The sequence below is a fragment of the Oncorhynchus gorbuscha genome, linkage group LG15, assembly GCF_021184085.1.
Source record: "Oncorhynchus gorbuscha isolate QuinsamMale2020 ecotype Even-year linkage group LG15, OgorEven_v1.0, whole genome shotgun sequence".
Taxonomy (NCBI): Eukaryota; Metazoa; Chordata; class Actinopteri; order Salmoniformes; family Salmonidae; genus Oncorhynchus; species Oncorhynchus gorbuscha.
In genome coordinates, this window is record NC_060187.1 from 66,715,717 (window position 1) to 66,735,014 (window position 19,298).

Below are 19,298 nucleotides of genomic sequence, written 5' to 3' on the forward strand. Positions count from 1 at the left end.
GATGTAATCAATTACTCCTCAACCCTGCCTACAGGTAGGCTAGGCCTATAATATCCCTGGGCTGTTCTCTAGGACCTCAGCTCTGTCTATAATCAACTCTCTCGGAAACCGTTTCATTGCACCAAATAAGGCGAAAGAGGAGAGGTGAAATATACAAGCCAACCCTCCCCTAGGAAACCCTAGGAAAATAAACAAAAGCTGTTATAAGTGTTGTTCCTGGATGGAAGTGCTTGACAAACATAAGAGGATGCACACTGTGGTAGAGTAGACTATATGCTTCCCAAGTTGAGAGAATTAAATTTCATCATTGACACAGTGCCCAAATGGAATTGTGTGAGTCTTTCAGGTATTATAGCCTATTCAGAAGAGTAGTCAGTATGGTTTCTACTCCACAGCACCACACATGAACATTAGTATTCCCAATATATGACCAAATTACCTCGATTTTGGAACAGACCCCTCTGTGCACTGCTATAATGTAGTCTGTAAATTTGATCTGAAATCGCATGGCATTTAGTTAATTAATCTTACTTTTCATAACACTCATACCAGACAACTTTTTTCTGCAAGCCTTGAGTCAAGACATGGGTCAAATAATGATTTAAATATACACTAGATGACTGACAGGGGGCACTGTTTTGAAGACACCGCGCCTCCATCTTGGGACTCTACCATCGTTGTACATTTTTTGGGGGGAGCTATAGAAATCAAATCAAAGTTTATTTGTCACGTGCGCCGAATACAACAGGTGTAGATCTTACAGTGAAATGCTTACTTACAGGCTCTAACCAATAGTGCAAAAAATGTGTTAGGTGAACAATAGTTAAGTAAAGAAACAAAACAACAGTAAAAAGATAGGCTATATACAGGAGCGAGGCTATAAAAGTAGAGGCTATATACAGGAGCGAGGCTATAAAAGTAGAGGCTATATACAGGAGCGAGGCTATATACAGGAGCGAGGCTATATACAGGAGCGAGGCTATATACAGGAGCGAGGCTATATACAGGAGCGAGGCTATATACAGCAGCGAGGCTATATACAGGAGCGAGGCTATAAAAGTAGAGAGGCTATATATACAGGAGCGAGGCTATAAAAGTAGAGAGGCTATATACAGGAGCGAGGCTATAAAAGTAGAGAGGCTATATACAGGAGCGAGGCTATAAAAGTAGAGAGGCTATATATACAGGAGCGAGGCTATAAAAGTAGAGAGGCTATATATACAGGAGCGAGGCTATAAAAGTAGAGGCTATATATACAGGAGCGAGGCTATAAAAGTAGAGGCTATATACAGGAGCGAGGCTATATACAGGAGCGAGGCTATAAAAGTAGAGGCTATATACAGGAGCGAGGCTATATACAGGAGCGAGGCTATATACAGGAGCGAGGCTATATACAGGAGCGAGGCTATATACAGGAGCGAGGCTATATACAGGAGCGAGGCTATATACAGGAGCGAGGCTATATACAGGAGCGAGGCTATATACAGGAGCGAGGCTATATACAGGAGCGAGGCTATATACAGGAGCGAGGCTATATACAGCAGCGAGGCTATATACAGCAGCGAGGCTATATACAGGAGCGAGGCTATAAAAGTAGAGAGGCTATATATACAGGAGCGAGGCTATAAAAGTAGAGAGGCTATATACAGGAGCGAGGCTATAAAAGTAGAGAGGCTATATACAGGAGCGAGGCTATAAAAGTAGAGAGGCTATATACAGGAGCGAGGCTATAAAAGTAGAGAGGCTATATACAGGAGCGAGGCTATAAAAGTAGAGGCTATATATACAGGAGCGAGGCTATAAAAGTAGAGGCTATATATACAGGAGCGAGGCTATAAAAGTAGAGGCTATATATACAGGAGCGAGGCTATAAAAGTAGAGGCTATTGTGGTCCTTCTGTAGCTCAGTTGGTAGAGCATGGCGCTTGTAACGCCAGGGTAGTGGGTTCGATCCCCGGGACCACCCATACGTAGAATGTATGCACACATGACTGTAAGTCGCTTTGGATAAAAGCGTCTGCTAAATGGCATATAATAATAATAATAATAATAATAATCATATAATAATAATATACAGGAGCGAGGCTATATACAGGAGCGAGGCTATATACAGGAGCGAGGCTATATACAGGAGCGAGGCTATATACGGGAGCGAGGCTATATACGGGAGCGAGGCTATATACAGGAGCGAGGCTATATACAGGAGCGAGGCTATATACAGGAGCGAGGCTATATACAGGAGCGAGGCTATATACAGGAGCGAGGCTATATACAGGAGCGAGGCTATATACAGGAGCGAGGCTATATACAGGAGCGAGGCTATATACAGCAGCGAGGCTATATACAGCAGCGAGGCTATATACAGCAGCGAGGCTATAAAAGTAGAGAGGCTATATATACAGGAGCGAGGCTATAAAAGTAGAGAGGCTATATATACAGGAGCGAGGCTATAAAAGTAGAGAGGCTATATACAGGAGCGAGGCTATAAAAGTAGAGAGGCTATATACAGGAGCGAGGCTATAAAAGTAGAGAGGCTATATACAGGAGCGAGGCTATAAAAGTAGAGGCTATATATACAGGAGCGAGGCTATAAAAGTAGAGGCTATATATACAGGAGCGAGGCTATAAAAGTAGAGGCTATATATACAGGAGCGAGGCTATAAAAGTAGAGGCTATTGTGGTCCTTCTGTAGCTCAGTTGGTAGAGCATGGCGCTTGTAACGCCAGGGTAGTGGGTTCGATCCCCGGGACCACCCATACGTAGAATGTATGCACACATGACTGTAAGTCGCTTTGGATAAAAGCGTCTGCTAAATGGCATATAATAATAATAATAATAATAATAAATCATATAATAATAATATACAGGAGCGAGGCTATATACAGGAGCGAGGCTATATACAGGAGCGAGGCTATATACAGGAGCGAGGCTATATACAGGAGCGAGGCTATATACGGGAGCGAGGCTATATACAGGAGCGAGGCTATATACAGGAGCGAGGCTATATACAGGAGCGAGGCTATATACAGGAGCGAGGCTATATACAGGAGCGAGGCTATATACAGGAGCGAGGCTATATACAGGAGCGAGGCTATATACAGGAGCGAGGCTATATACAGGAGCGAGGCTATATACAGGAGAGAGGCTATATACAGGAGCGAGGCTATATACAGGAGCGAGGCTATATACAGGAGCGAGGCTATATACAGGAGCGAGGCTATATACAGGAGCGAGGCTATATACAGGAGCGAGGCTATATACAGGAGCGAGGCTATATACAGGAGCGAGGCTATATACAGGAGCGAGGCTATAAAAGTAGAGAGGCTATATACAGGAGCGAGGCTATAAAAGTAGAGGCTATAAAAGTAGAGGCTATATACAGGAGCGAGGCTATAAAAGTAGAGAGGCTATATACAGGAGCGAGGCTATATACAGGAGCGAGGCTATAAAAGTAGAGAGGCTATATACAGGAACGAGGCTATAAAAGTAGAGAGGCTACATACAGACACCGGTTAGTCAGGCTGATTGAGGTAGTATGTACATGTAGATATGGTTAAAGTGACTATGCATAATATGATGAACAGAGAGTAGCAGTAGCGTAAAGAGGGGTTGGTGGGTGGCGGGACACAATGCAGATAGTCCGGTTAGCCAATGTGCGGGAGCACTGGTTGGTCGGCCCAAATGAGGTAGTATGTACATTAATGTATAGTTAAAGTGACTATGCCTATATGATGAACAGAGAGGAGCAGCAGCGTAAAAGAGGGGTTGGGGGACTTGGCCATGCGGTAGTAGAGAGAGCAGTCTATGACAGGGGTGGCTGGGGTCTTTGACAATTTTTAGGGCCTTCCTCTGACACCGCCTGGTGTAGAGGTCCTGGATGGCAGGCAGTTTAGCCCCAGTGATGTACTGGGCCATACGCACTACCCTCTGTAGTGCCTTGCGGTCACAGGCCGAGCAATTGCCGCACCAGGCAGTCATGCAACCAGTCAGAATGTTCTCGATGTTTCATGCCAAATTTTTTTAGTTTCCTGAGGGGGAATAGGCTTTGTCGAGCCCTCTTCACGACTGTCTTGGTATGTTTGGACCATTCTAGTTTGTTGTTGATGTGGACACCAAGGAACTTGAAGCTCTCAACCTGCTCCACTACAGCCCTGTCGTTGAGAATGGGGGTGTGCTTGGTCCTCCTTTTCCTGTAGTCCACAATCATCTCCTTAGTCTTGGTTACATTGAGGGATAGGTTGTTATTCTGGCACCACCCGGCCAAGTCTCTGACCTCCTCCCTATAGGCTGTCTCGTCATTGTCATTGTCAGTGATCAGACCTACCACTGTTGTGTCGTCAGCAAACTTAATGATGATGTTGGAGTCGTGCCTGGCTATGTAGTTGTGGGTGAAGAGTGAGTACTGGAGGGCACGCACCCCTGTGGAGCTCCAGTGTTGAGGATCAGCGTGGCAGATGTGTTGCTAACTACCCTCACCACCTGGGGGCGGCTTGTCAGGAAGACCAGGATCCAGTTGCAGAGGGAGGTGTTTAGTCCCAGGATCCTTAGTGATGAGCTTTGAGGGTACTATGGTGTTGAACACTGAGCTGTAGTCTAATGAATAGCATTCTCACATAAGTGTTCCTTTTGTCCAGGTGGGAAAGGGCAGTGTGGAGTGCAATAGAGATTGCATCATCTGTGGATCTGTTTGAGCGGTATGCAAATTGGAGTGGGTCTAGGGTCTCTGGGATAATGGTGTTGATGTGAGCCATTACCAACCTTTCAAAGCACTTCATAGCTACGGACGTGAGTGCTACGAGGCTGTAGTTATTTAGGCAGTTTACCTTTGTGTTCTTGGACACAGGGACTATGGTGGTCTGCTTGAAACATGTTGATATTACAGACTCAATCAGAGACATGATGAACATGTCAGTGAAGACACCTGCCAGTTGTTCAGCACATGCCCGGAGCACACGTCCTGGTAATCAGTCTGGCCCCCAGCCTTGTGTATGTTGACCTGTTTAAAGGTCTTACTCACGTCGGCTACGGAGAGCATGATCACAAAGTTGTCCGGAACAGCTGATGCCCTCATGCATCCCTCAGTGTCGCTTGCCTCGAAGCAAGCATAGAAGTGATTTAGCTCGTCTGGTAGGCTCGTGTCACTGGGCAGCTCGTGGCTGTGCTTCCCTTTGTAGTCTGTAATAGTTTGCAAGCCCTGCCACATAAGACGAGCATCAGAGCCGGTGTAGTATTATTCAATCTTAGCCCTGTATTGACGTTTTGCCTGTTTGATGGTTCGTCGCAGGGCAGAGCAGGATTTCTTGTAAGTTTCCGGGTTAGAGTCCCGCACTTTGAAAGTGGCAGCTCTACCCTTTAGCTCAGTGCGAATGTTGCCTGGAACCTATGGCTTCTGGTTGGGGTATGTACAGTCATGGCCAAAAGTTTTGGGAATGACAAATTTGTTTTTACAATGTCTGCTGCCTCAGTTTGTATGATGGCAATTTGCGTATACTCCAGAATGTTATGAAGAGTGATCAGATGAATTACAATTAATTGCAATTCCCCCCCTTTCCCCCAATTTTGTGGTATCCAATAGCTACTATCTTGTCTCATCGCTACAACTCCCGGGAGAGACGAAGGTCGAAAGTCATGCGTCCTCCGATACACAACCCAACCAAGCCGCACTGCTTCTTAACACCGCGCGCATCCAACCCGGAAGCCAATTAATTGTAATTCATCTGATCACCCTTCATAACATTCTGGAATAATTTTTTATAAATTGACCGCACTCAGTCAGCTGTTTAAGGAAATAAGCAAACCGGAAACCCCTCACCCAGAGGCGGCGCTCCTACTGGCGGGAGACTTTAATGCAGGGAAACTTAACTCAGTTCTACCAAATTTCTATCAACATGTTAAATGTGCAACCAGAGGGGAAACAATTCTAGATCACTGTACTCCACGCGCAGAGATACGTACAAAGCTCTCTCCTGCCCTCCATTTGGTATATCCGACCACAACTCTATCTTTAAGTGCTAGGTAACTAAATATATAACATCTACTGAGGATATATGATAGGCCTCTTGTAGATAACACCAACATGTTGATTTCTCTGTTCATCTATACTTCATTCCGTCAGTGACAGGGCTGTGTTTCAACCTATATTGCTTTTGGAAATAGATCCAAGAAAGGGTAACCAACAAAGTGAGATAAGATAGTTAAGATATTGCATTGGTGTGTACTAACAACCACATAACGAAACAAAACATTTACTGTATGCTATATCCACAATTTCTCACTAATTATTTTCACCCCAAGAAAGTCACATATAAATATAAGACTACTTGAAATACACATGTTGCTGTTTTTTTGTACATTAAATTATTCAATTAAATAATTAATTTATTAAAGGGTGTTTCTAAAAGACATTAAAGGAAGGACAAGTACGATAGGACCTAAATATTCCTATCGTACTTTCCCTTTAATGTTTTTTTAGGAACATACCCTTTAATAATTTACCTGGCCACACCTGAATTTCCACCCACTGAAAAGCAGTTGCACAATAACAATAGAAGTGGAAAAACGATGTCAGAGACATTCAATAACATCCCCAAATTCGTTGTTTGATAAACCCTGAGGTTGGGTGAGTTTTACATTTTTATATATTTTAATTTGTATTTTCCAGCGTTGTATAGCTAGCATTCTTCTTACGTGAGTCGGAAAGTCCAACAATGTATCTAGTGCGCTGGTATGAGAAACTTCCGTGTTGTGATATGGAGTGCGCTTTGAAGGTCTGCGTACTACGTTTGTCTGGAAATTGAACACATTCGGGGAACTTTACAACGCTATTTGTATGTCAACAATATTTTATTTTGTGGTTTTATATTGCAAGCGTATTTTCTTTGGTATTCATGCGTAAATAGGGCCTTTATTTTCTTAAGACTACTCAAACAGCACAGGCCATAATGAGATGCATTGGGCGGAGCTTTGTTTGCAACGGACAGGGAGGGATTCTACTTGTTTTATCGGTCTTGGCTTACCTTACCTGTCGTGGAAAATTTTCAACCTTAGACTATTGTTTGATGATTAATGACACTAGAATGCTGTCTGGAGTTACAGCTTATCGGTTTTGGGGCATCATCTCTTGCGTGGGAAGACATGTATGACCTACAGAATGTGCACTCTGTAAAATGTACTTTACTTTGTAGGTGAAGAGCTGTTTACCATCAAACCAATAGAGCTGGGACACAAAGAAGGAAACAGACAATGTGATGTGACTACAGTCAAAGTAAAAACACTCAATCAAGCACAGACTCACTGACGAAGTCTGGAGACATTAAATACCTAAACATAAAACTATGTCTGAGATCCTACGGTCAAACCTGGAGCTGCTAGAAGACAGCCCCTCCAAAACCAGCGGGGTGACTGCTGAACCCCAACCCCCAACATGGGGGGCAGAGGGGGAGAAGGTGATTGAAGAATTGGAAAAGGGAAGGGAGGGAGTGATGGTGGAGGAAGACGAAATGGTTAGCTCTGCTAAATTGGAGCCTACCACTCTGCAATGGCCGGGTGACAGGGATGTAGAGAAAGCAACAAAGAACGGAAGTGCATTGACTGTGAAAGAAGATAAGGGAAGGGGAAAGGGAGATGACCCTGAGGGAGAGAGGAGAAGCGTGCACTCCATGTGCAACTCTCTTCAAGAAGGAGGAGGCCGGATGGAGAGCGAGAGAAGGCTGGGTTTGGGCGTGGAGAGAATGAGAACGGGGGAAGAATGGATGGAGAGAGAGGTGCAGCACCCAGGGCTGTGTAAGAGAGGGAAGAAGGTGCAGGTAGAGATAGAGGTGGAAGATGGTATGAACTCTTTGCCTGAGAAGGCAGCACAGGTCTTCAACCCATCTGTCACCATCTTACACTCCTGTAGTGCTCCGACATCTCCCAGAGAAAGGGAGCCATTCTGGGATTTGGATGCAGAGAAGAATCTCCTCCTAGTTCCCCAGGGAACCCCACATGATGGCTACTACCACGACTGGCCAGTGGAGGCGGGGTCCTCAAAATGTAAAGAGATGCACTAACATGTGACCTTTCTGTCTTTTGGCCTCCAACCTCTTTCTCCGTCTCTCTTTGCTCTTCTCTCCCTTGTTCATTCAGCCACTGTAGCTCTGCTCAAATAGATTTGCGAGTGCAAATTCATCCTTCCACTCCTCCCTTATTTTGTGGTAATCTGATCTAGAGGGTGGTAATGTTTCTGTTAGCTTTCTTTTACTTCAGAGGGTAGAAAGACTAATAGTCTCTCCTTTCCTCTCCCCTCCAGATGGGTGTGACTGTGCCAACCGGGATGCTCTCAAAGTGGGGGTGTCTGTGTTCACTGCAGCTCTAATTTTCCCCCTCCTAGTGTGGGGGGGTTATGTCTTCCTGCCTTTTGATGCCCCACTGCTGGACAGTGCCCCCCTCAGGCTGGTCTACACACTGCGCTGCTCTGTCTTCGCTGTGGTGCCCATCATACTGGGTGAGTGGCTCATTGGTCATTCAGCATATGTTCTTTACCAGAATTATGCCGGTGTGAACAGCAAGGTGGGTTGAACAACAACACTAACATCACAAGCTAACGCTTGTGTTGTCCTCCCAGGCTGGTTGGTGCTGGGTGTCTCCAGGATGCGGTTGGGGAATGTGAAGCCGCTGTGTGAGGTGGAGGCCAGGGAGGTGGGTGTGCACCGGCGCTATGTGGATGACTCCGTCACCCTCTTCCTGCTCTACTTCCTGCAGCTGGCCGTAATGGCGCCCTACCTGAGCCAGGACCTGCTCAAACTGGTGCCCTTGCTCACTATCATCTTCGCCTTTGGCAGGTAAAGAAACATGCAACAAAAAAAATGTTTATTTTGTCACATGACCCAGAGAGATGCAGTGAAATCTGTTGTCCAATTTCAGTGCCCAGTCAGTCATAACCCTATATGACATGTGATCTCAATTTAATACAGTCTGGGCAGACTATAGAAATGACTGCATCTGTCTAATGTCCATCTCTCCTCTGTGCCAACAGGCTGATGTACTGGGTGGCAGCTGCACTGGGCAGCAGTGTTCGGGGCTTTGGCTTCGGTCTGTCCTTCCTGCCCACCGTGGCCATGCTGGGTGCCAATCTCTACTTCATCTTCACCATGGACGCTGGGGGCACCATCTTCGACCAGGATGTGGTTCACCAACAAGACCAACCCCCAGCCTCCCGCCAGAGGTTCTGGGGATAGGGGAATGGAGTAAAGACCGAAGGAATGAAAAGGATGGGGAAGAGGGACAGGATTTGTTTTACCTACTGGTGGAATTTAACTTTCAAAGGGTTACTATGTAAACGGTAGTGGATCGTGCTGGTGTGTTTAAACCACACTGATGATGTGTAGAATAGACTGGGCAGTGGTAGTCAGTGATAGAGCATGTACAAACCGTTATTGGAGAAAGGCAGTCTACGTAATAATTCATTTTGCATGGCATTATACCATCACTTTAGTGAAACAGTAGAATGTATTCTGTAAAAGGTCTGCTAATTGACAGCATGACAGTTAAATACCATGGAATAATTTTGAAATCACAATTGTCTCGCTGCAAATAGTTTGTAGATCGACACAGAATTGTGCCACTTGGGGAAGTTTTGAAAATAACCAAACCACTGTTTTCCTCATATCTAGCTAGGCTTGCTGCAGACAAATAGTTTGCTGAACTATACTGTTTGGTTTGACAAGTATATCTGTACTTGAGGCATCCTGTAATCTACTGTATTGCATTTGGTATTTCAAGCTAATAACAATTGCATTTACATTTGGGGCGTTTATAGAGAAACTGAGACTTGCTCTAGACCTCTTAGTCAATTTCCTCTTGAAAATGTTCAATATAACCAATCATAAAATCATGTTCTGTGAAAAAGTAATCGACTACTGAGTGGACATTTTGTCTCATCTTCATGACTGTATGAAGGACGTCCCCACATAAGCAATGTCATAACAGCTAACAAATCATTGAAAAATAATTGATTTAGTATAAAGATTTTGACATAGAGAACCATTTCACAATTGGAGAATGTGGATTGCATGGCATTTTGTGCCTCCCCCAAAATGGCAGTGACCTTATAGAAACCAACCAGTCCAACAAGTGCCTTTGTCTCTGAAAACTAATCCTTTCACAATACAGCACAGCCCTGTAAGGGTGATTGTGAATGGAGTTGTTACTGTATTTTAAAATGTTATGTATGAAATCTGATTTGTACAGTTCAGGCATCTACTTTATATAAAATGTATAACTACGCTGATTTCTTTCTACATTTCAAGGTACACTTACGGTCTGAAACAAAGTGTAGAGTCTCTTTAATGTCATATTTTAAAATAATTTATGACTCAATGATCAATTATACTTAACAAGTGATGTTTTTATTGGCCTTTCATTTGTGAAGCTGACATTTATTGGTTTGAAAGCCTTTTAGTGACCAATAAAAATTAACAAGCATTTAAGGTAGACCTTTGTGCATTACAGTTGTTTGAAATGGGCACCTGTTTTCAGACTGTTATTGCTGTGTTCGTAACCAAGTGGAAGGTGGTATTTATCACAAATGACTGGGAGAAAACTACTTGAACACCCCTCCAACTCGTAATTACTAGTGGAAAACCATAGAGATCGTTAGAGGACGCAACATTGTATCGGTCAGATTTTGGCTTTGTGAGAGCATGCCCTGTGCCATTGAGGCCATCTCCATTTTGAAGAAGTACATTTTCTTCTACTACGAGTTGGTAAACAAACTGAAAGGGTGCATACATGCCACTTGGAGTGTGTTGTTTGAACAGGTATAAAGCCAAGGTGGGGGATTTACTGCCACCTGCAGTTATGGAATGTTTGCTCACAAGTGTAATTAATTGGCTGATCCCTCCTGATGACCTGGATGGAAATATATAATCTTTCCTTAACCAGTAGGAAGTCCCACCCAGTTGACTACTTTAAAATTGTGAAAATCCTAATGGTGCTGCCCATGCTAAAACTTGCTTTTGGGCACTAGAGGACTCAATCTCTATGTGGGAAACTCGTCACCCCTGATCGCAGACTTCTCCCACATGCTGACCTGACCTACTAAGGAAATTACCTTTAACAGGATTTTCGGCAGTTAAATGTAATAAAACATTGTTTATAAAAAAGCAATCTATTAATGTGTTTTTTGAAAACTGTATTTTGTTTACATGCGTGATAGCTGTAATTTTAGTTATAGTTGACGCAGCTTGTTGGCTATCCGGCGTCTGTCAACGAGTTCAAGGTATGTGAATGCATCCAACTGGTATTTACAATATTACCACCTTCCCACTTGGTTATGAACGTAGCATATTGCCGTGTTCAAAATAACTGGGAACTCGGAAAAATACGAGGTTAAGTCATGACTTCAGGTCAGAAAGTCGGGAGCTCTAAAGAGACTCTAGTTTCCGAGTTGGATGACCGTTCAAATAATTTTTCCCCATTCGGAGCTCGTTTTTCCCAGTTGTTTTGAAGGCGTCATAACATCGAGCCTATGACGTACGACTACACTTTTCGACTAACGGGCTATTTTTGTCGGTGGTCAAATATTGTTCACGTCTAACCAAACTTTTCGTTTATTTATTGGTCTGGATAATATGGCAGCTGCCCCAGCTCGAAGAAAACACGGAGCGTGTCTGCTTCGAATCAAAGAAAGTTGTCCATTGCGAAAATTTAAGAAAAACAGGTGTTACGGTAAGAACATGATTGTTTTCAAGAATTGATGGATAACAACATATAGCCTATAAAAATGCATAAAATTAACCTACAGACGAATTATACTACCCAGGAAGTTAGTTTGAAGTTGACACTTCATAGCTCCCTGTCGGCCTTGCACTGTATACATTTGACAGTAAAACGTCTATTGAATTTGTTTGGTAGGCTCTATAGGCCTCAATGCAATAGCCTGATAATACATTATAAATAATAATCTTACATTTTGAAGTTTTATTTACTATAAAGGCACACTATAAAATGTGTATATCAAGGGAGCAAATGCACAACTTTTTCACATGCAAACACCTTTATATATAAAGGTATATATATATTTTATAGTGCTGAAGGAATAACATTCTAGAAGATAAACATTACATCATGTTTATCTGTATACACCTGTATACATTTTGTCAACATAAACATAAACAATGGAGTAATATATCCTAATATAATGATAAGACTACTGTACTTATCAAATTATGAATAATAAGTCATATTATTCCAAATTAAGGGGTAGGCTATATTGCATTAGTTGAAATGACCAGAAGTCTGACTGTGGCTTTAAAATAAGTAGTCAGTGTTGTTAACTGCCAATGCTGATGCTCCTCCACCATTATTTGCCACAGTTTTGAGGAAGTTGGGGGCTAAAGTAGCAAGGCAACATTTAGTCCCAAAGTATCATGTGGTTGCTTAAGACTTAAGACTGGCACACCTGTCCAAAAGTACACGCACTAGTCTACGCCTACACCTCCTGTCAAGTACTTCAGTTGCACTTGCTGTCAAGAGCTGGGTGCCCAGGGTGGGTGCATGTCAGCAGTGTAAAAATGCTTCCTGCATGGTCACCTCTCCTTCAGCTGGATTGATCTGACCATAATTTTAAGTAAAATCGTTTAAGCTAATGACTGAAAATTGCTTTCACCAGTCAAATTATTTCACATCAGTGCAGATGAAGGAATGTGTTGGGGAGACTTCAGGAAGCACCCCATTTCTGCATCCAAAACCAGACCTATCAGCACCATCTATGTAGAGCCCCTCCCTCCTATCAGTCTATTTACCATCCCTATCAATCACAGGACCCCATTGGTAAGACCATTAAAACACTCGCATGGCCTTCTTTCCAAATGTCTTGGTGAATGGTCTCCAAAGGCTAATAGTTAACTGACATCCTTTATCAGGAACCTTGATATGGTAGTTACTGGTTTTTATTAGTATTATAAGTTACCTCAATCTCTCTGATAATCCTATTATAAATAGGAACAATATTTTGGGAACATTGCGCTCACCTATTTAGCTTGTCACATCTGGGATTGTTTTTTTGAAGGAAGGAAGAATGTACGTTATTGGGAAGTGCTTCACAGAGCCATACAAAACATTAAGAACAACTGCTCTTTTCATGACAGGCTGACCAGGGGCCTCGTTTTATAAACCGTGCGTACGTACAAAATAGACCCCAAATCAAAATAACATTTGATTTGTCACGTGCGCCGAATACAACAGTGAAATGCTTACTTTACAAGCCCTTAATCAACAATGCAGTTTTGAGAACAAAAAGTGTTAAGAAAGTATTTACTCAAATAAACTGAAGTTTAAAAAAAACTCAATAAAAGGCCTATGTTACCTCATGAGTATGAAACCATCAGAGAGAAGGTGATGAATGTATTATGCAATGATCATGGAAATTATACATGTGTGTGCCAGGTTTCACACAAAAGTTGGCATTTATAAAAACTGAACTTGACATGAAAATGTGCTCACCTTCCCACAAACCTGAGACCATGCCTAAGCACAGTTTCTAGTGGTTGAAGTACTGCATTGCAAGCAGGCAAGTAGATTAGTATTTTCTGCAAATGGAGGAAAAGAACAGGTTAAACAGGTTAATAACAAGATGCAATAATTTGCCATTAGTGAGAAGAGAGAATCTATTTAGTTTGTCTTTGCATTTGAAAATAATTAGAAATAGGCATTTATTTCCTAGCCTATTATTTATTTAATTTCCATGATTATTTCATAATAAATTCCTCACCTTCTCTGTGATGTTTTCATACTCACAGGGTAGCGTAGGCCAACAACAAGGATACCATTTGTCCCATCTCTGGTTTAATTGCATCCACTTCATAGTAGTAAATAGGTAAGCCCATTTCAAGCATTTTGCTCTATGCCATCTGATCCGAAGCTAAGTTTATTAACGGTGGAACAGGTGGTTGGTTGTAGGTTACTTTTGTAGCTTACGTCTAAATACTGTACTTTCACATTTCTCGAGGAGACAATATTGCATTTATACACAATCCATATTTTCATAACCATTGCAGAATAAGTGTGTCACTTTTTCTGGCCATGATGGGTTCATATTCCCGAAGTAGCCATAGCCTACAACAAATTACCATGCGCAGACCCTTCACTATGTCCCGCCCCAGAATTTTGGGCAACCAATTGCAGTGCTCCAATGGATAGCAATTGTTGTCGAGTCCAACACCTTGGACAAGCTCACGTTTGAAACGCATCAAAGCCATAGAGGGCTTTACAAAAACATTGTTTAAATGGATAAATCATTTGACAGTGCTTGCTACTGTGATTCCTATAGGGCTGACCCCAATTAGTTGACTGGTCAATTGTTGTTGTTTTGTTAGTCGAGTCGTAACAAATATATAGAATTCCGATTAGAGAGGGCAGCCGTGCTTCTAGCCCCTAGGCAACTTTGCAGTAGTTCCTTTTTCGTATGTGTTATTTTTTACATTATTAGGCCAGAACATTTTTTGTATTATTACATATAGCTGGGAAGAACTTTTGGATATCAGAGCGGCGGTAACTCACCAGCATTACGACTTTCCTGAATCGGATCCTTTGTTCGGTACGGCAATTGGAACTGATTCCAGAAGCTGGTCCAAAACATCGCCAGGGGAGAAGAGTTACTCGGAGTGAACTTCTAGTCCGACTCAGGAGGCGCACACACCACCCTCTGCTTCTGAGTATATTACTCGCTAATGTTCTGTCTCTGGATAATAAAGTTGACAAGGCCCTCTCCCGCCCTCCCTTCAGCAAATCAGACCACGACTCAAATTTTATCCTCCCTTCCTATAGACAGAAACTCAAACTTTAAGTACCTGTGCTAAGGACTATTCAACGCTGGTCTGACCAATCGGAATCCAGCTTCAAGATGGTTTTGATCACGTGGACTGGGATATGTTCCGGGTAGCCTCTGAGAATAACATTGACAAATACACAAAAACACAGTGACTGAGTTTGTAAGGAAGTGTATTGGAGATGTTGTACCCACTATGACTACTAAAACATACCCTAACCAGAAACCGAGGATAGAGGACAGCTTTCACGCAAAACTGAAAGCTCGAACCACCGCATTTAACCATGGCAAGATGACTGGGAATATGGTGAAATACAAACAGTGTAGTTATGCCCTCAATCAACAAGCGAAATGTCAGTATAGAGACAAAGTGGTGTCACAATTCAACGGCTCAGACACAAAACGTAAGGAAAACCAGCCACGTCGTGGACATCAACGTCTTGCCTCCAGACAAGTTAAACACCTTCTTCGCCAGCTTTGAGGACAACACAGTGCCACCGATGCGGCCGCTACCAAGGACTGTGGGCTCTCCTTCTCTGTGGCCAACGTGAGTAAGACATTTAAGCGTGTTAACCCTCGCAAGGCTACCGGATCTCCTTCCTGAGTGGTATGACGGCTGCGTGGTCCCATGGTGTTTATACTTGCGTACTATTGTTTGTACAGATGAACGTGGTACCATCAGGCGTTTGGAAATTGCTCCCAAGGATGAACCAGATTTGTGGAGGTGTACAGTTTTTTTTCTGAGGTCTTGGCTGATCTCTTTTGATTTTCCCAAGATGTCAAGCAAAGAGGCACTGCGTTTGAAGGTAGGCCTTGAAATACATCCACAGGTACACCTCCAATTGACTCAAATGATGTCAATTATATGTCAATCAGAAGCTTCTAAAGCCATGACATAATTTTCTGGAATTTTCCAAGCTGTTTAAAGGCACAGTCAACTTAGTGTATGTACATTTCTGACCCACTGGAATTGTGATACAGTGAATTATAAGTGAAATAATCTGTCTCTAAACAATTGTTGGAAAAATTACGTTTCATGCACAAAGTAGATGTCCAAACCGACTTGCCAAACTATAGTTTAACACGAAATTTGTGGAGTGGTTGAAAAACAAGTTTTAATGACTCCAACCTAAGTGTATGTAAACTTCAGACTTCAACTGTACGTAGCCAATGTGATTTATAGGATTTTTATTTTTATCAGGATATTTTCTAATTGCAGGGTGCAGTGTTTTTGTTGGCTTTATGTAGTCTATTTTTACATAGTTGGCAATGGCAATAGAAGTTAGGAACAAGAAGTTAGGAACAAGGAAATCACGGCCGGCCAAACCCTACCCTAAGCAGGACGACGGTGCGCCGCCTCATGGGTCTCTCGGTCACGGCCTGCTGTGAAACAGCCTGGGATCGAACCCAGGTCTATAGTGACGCCTCAAGCACTGCGATGCAGTGCCCTAAACCACTGCATCACGCGGGAGGCCTTTCAGGCAGAATTGTAATGTTTGTTCATGCGTGCAGTTTCAGAACGGGTCTGATTTATAATGGAAACTTGCACCAAGTTTATAAATCTCTATTTTTGTATGTGCTCAGTCTTCTCAGAAATACCGCACACAGATTTTTAGTGTGACATTTACACAAGCGGTTATGAGACCCCAGGTGAATCCATGTGAGATCTATGATCCCTTAAATCCACTTCAGTGTAGATGAAGGGGAGGATTATTTTTAAGCCTTGAGACATTGATTGTGTATGTGTGCTTTTCAGAGGGTGAATGGGCAGGACAACAGATTTAAGTGCCTTTGAATGGGGTATGGTAGTATTACCAGGCGCACTAGTTTGTGTCAAGAACTGCAACGCTGCTGGGTTTTTCACGCTCAACAGTTTCCCATGTTTATCAAGAATAGTCCATTACACAAAGGACATCCAGCCAACTTGACAACTTTTGGAAGCATTGGAGCGAGCATGGGCCAGTATCCCTGCGGCACGCTTGACACCTTATAGAGTCCAAGGAAGGTGTTTCTAATGTTTGGTATGCTCAGTTTATACTTTGTACTCCTCACTGATCACTTCCCTTTTTTTCCGGCCCTCCGCTGAGAGCAGGTGTGGATATGGAGGTGGTCCGACCCCAAGCTCCTATTACGGGGGTCATGAGTCTCCCCCCATCCTCTGTACTGGCTCCAGGGCCTCTGGTTCCCAACCTCCAGCCTACCTGCCAGCACAGACGCCTCCCCTCCACAGCACCCAGTGAGGCCAGCATGGGTGAGTCACACTTATCAGCAGGTGCCACCTGTTAAAGTTTTTTCTCCCTTAATTAAGTGTCAGACACAGGTGTGTAGTTTTTTTTTAAAGTCATATGCTCAAAAATATCAATTAAAGGATAAATACTCACGCTGTTGAAGAGTTTGGAAAAACTCAGATGCTAATACCTTCATTGCTTTGTAACGATGACTAACGTGCCGATTTCCTCTCCAGGTCTGGATAGCGGTGTCGACCCAGAGACTGGAGAGAAAGCCCAGAGATGACAACACCACTCTTCCGCTGTTTCTACCTGACCTGATCCTGGAGATCTGGGTCAGATATAATGAATGTCTAGAACAGGTCAAGTGGTTTGGAACCTGGCTGTACAGACTCTCTCAATGTTGTGAAATACTTTTCTCATCCCCTTTACATTGGTAGGTGAACAAGCATTTAAAAGTATCCATCAAGGAATATTAGTTTTTTTAATTAGGGTGTATGGAGGCTTTTGGTACACTGCCATCTGCTTCTGTACAGGGCAGGGAAAAGCAAACCTTTAAATACTTTTTTGGCATTTCATTGCTCCCTTTTCTCATACTCTGAGCCACTGTCCAGATGAGTCAACAAAGAAGACTCCCTTCATATTGCTTTGAATGGTCTTCTCAGGTCAGAGTATAGAGATAAAGCCCAGGAATCCATGTACTTGCACGGTCTGTTGACATGTACAGTACCAGTTAAAGGTTAGGACACACCTACTCATTCAAGTGTTTTTCCATTGTAGAATAATAGTGAAAACATCAAAAATATGAAATAGCACATGGAATCATGTAGTAACCAAAAAAAGTGTGAAACAAATCACAATATATTTCAGATTCTTCAGAGTAGCCACCCTTTGCCTTGACAGCTTTGCACACGCTTGGCACTCTGAACCAGCTTCACGTGGAATGCTTTTCCAATAGTCTGGAAGGAGTTCCTACATATGCTTAGCACTTGTTGGCTGCTTTTCCTTCACTCTGCGGTCTAACTCTTCCCTAACAATCTCAAGTGGGTTGAGTTGGGTGATTGTGGTGGCCAGAATCTAATTCAGCACTCCATCACTCTCCTTGGTTAAATAGCTTTGACATAGCCTGGAGATGTGTTGGGTCAATGTCCTGTTGAAAAACAAATGATAGTCCCACTAAGCGCAAACCTGATGGGATGGCATATCGCTGCAGAAGCCATGCTGGTTAAGTGTGCCTTGAATTCTAAATAAGTCACTGAAAGTGTCACGAGCAAAGCACCCCCAAACCATCACACCGCCAACACACATGCTTCACCGTTGGAACCACACATGCAGAGCTCATCCGTTCACCTGTCTCAGAAAGACACGGTGGTTGGAACCACACATGCAGAGCTCATCCGTTCACCTGTCTCAGAAAGACACGGTGGTTGGAACCACACATGCAGAGCTCATCCGTTCACCTGTCTCAGAAAGACACGGTGGTTGGAACCACACATGCAGAGCTCATCCGTTCACCTGTCTCAGAAAGACACGGTGGTTGGAACCACACATGCAGAGCTCATCCGTTCACCTGTCTCAGAAAGACATGGTGGTTGGAACCAAAAATCTCATATTTGGTCTCAACCAAAGGACAGATTTCCACCGGTCTAATGCCCATTGCTCGTGGTTTTTAGACACAAGTCTGATTGCCCTTTAGTGGTGGTTTCTTTGTAGCAATTCAACCATGAAGGCATGATTCACACAAGTCTCCTCTGAACAGTTGATTTTGAGATGTGTTTGTTACTTGAACTCTGTGTAGCATTTATGTGGGCTGCAATTTGAGGCTCGTAACTCTAATGAACTTATCCTCTGCATTAGCGGTAACTCTGGGTCTTCATTTTCTGTGGCGGTCCTCATGAGAGCCAGTTTCATAGCGCTTGATGGTTTTTGCTACTGCACTTCTAGAAACGTTAAAATTATTGACATTTTCCAGATTGACTGACTCATGTCTTAAAATAATGGACTCTCCTTTCTCTTTGCTTATTTGAACTTTTATTGCCATAAGGTATTTTACCAAATAGGGCTACCTTGTTACAACGCAAGTGACTGGCTCAAACGCATTTAAAGAAATTCCATAAAAATGTACTGAAGGCAAACCTGTTAATTGAAATTAATTCCAGGGGACTACCTCATGAAGCTGGTTGAGAGAATGCCAAGTGCGCAAATCTGTCAAGGCAAAGGCCGACAATATTTTGATTTGTTATACACTTTTTTGGTTACTACATG

At 43.0% G+C, this 19,298-nt stretch overlaps 1 protein-coding gene across 3 annotated transcripts in view; it reads left to right on the plus strand.

The window, feature by feature from the left end:
* Positions 1-10,915, plus strand: part of LOC123997811 (transmembrane protein 79-like) — a 30,728-nt gene extending 19,813 nt beyond the window's left edge. Inside the window, exons 1-5 of one of the 3 annotated variants that reach the window (XM_046302382.1) lie at positions 6,490-6,618; positions 7,184-8,030; positions 8,287-8,481; positions 8,602-8,818; positions 9,013-10,915. In XM_046302382.1, the coding sequence (XP_046158338.1) occupies positions 7,334-8,030; positions 8,287-8,481; positions 8,602-8,818; positions 9,013-9,214 (1,311 nt within the window). In that variant the 5' untranslated portion in view covers positions 6,490-6,618; positions 7,184-7,333 and the 3' untranslated portion in view covers positions 9,215-10,915. Of the gene's footprint in view, positions 1-6,489; positions 6,619-7,183; positions 8,031-8,286; positions 8,482-8,601; positions 8,819-9,012 lie in introns of those variants that run through there. The other 2 variants (XM_046302383.1, XM_046302384.1) reach the window with 2 other exon arrangements.
* Positions 10,916-19,298: the final 8,383 nt, after the last annotated feature.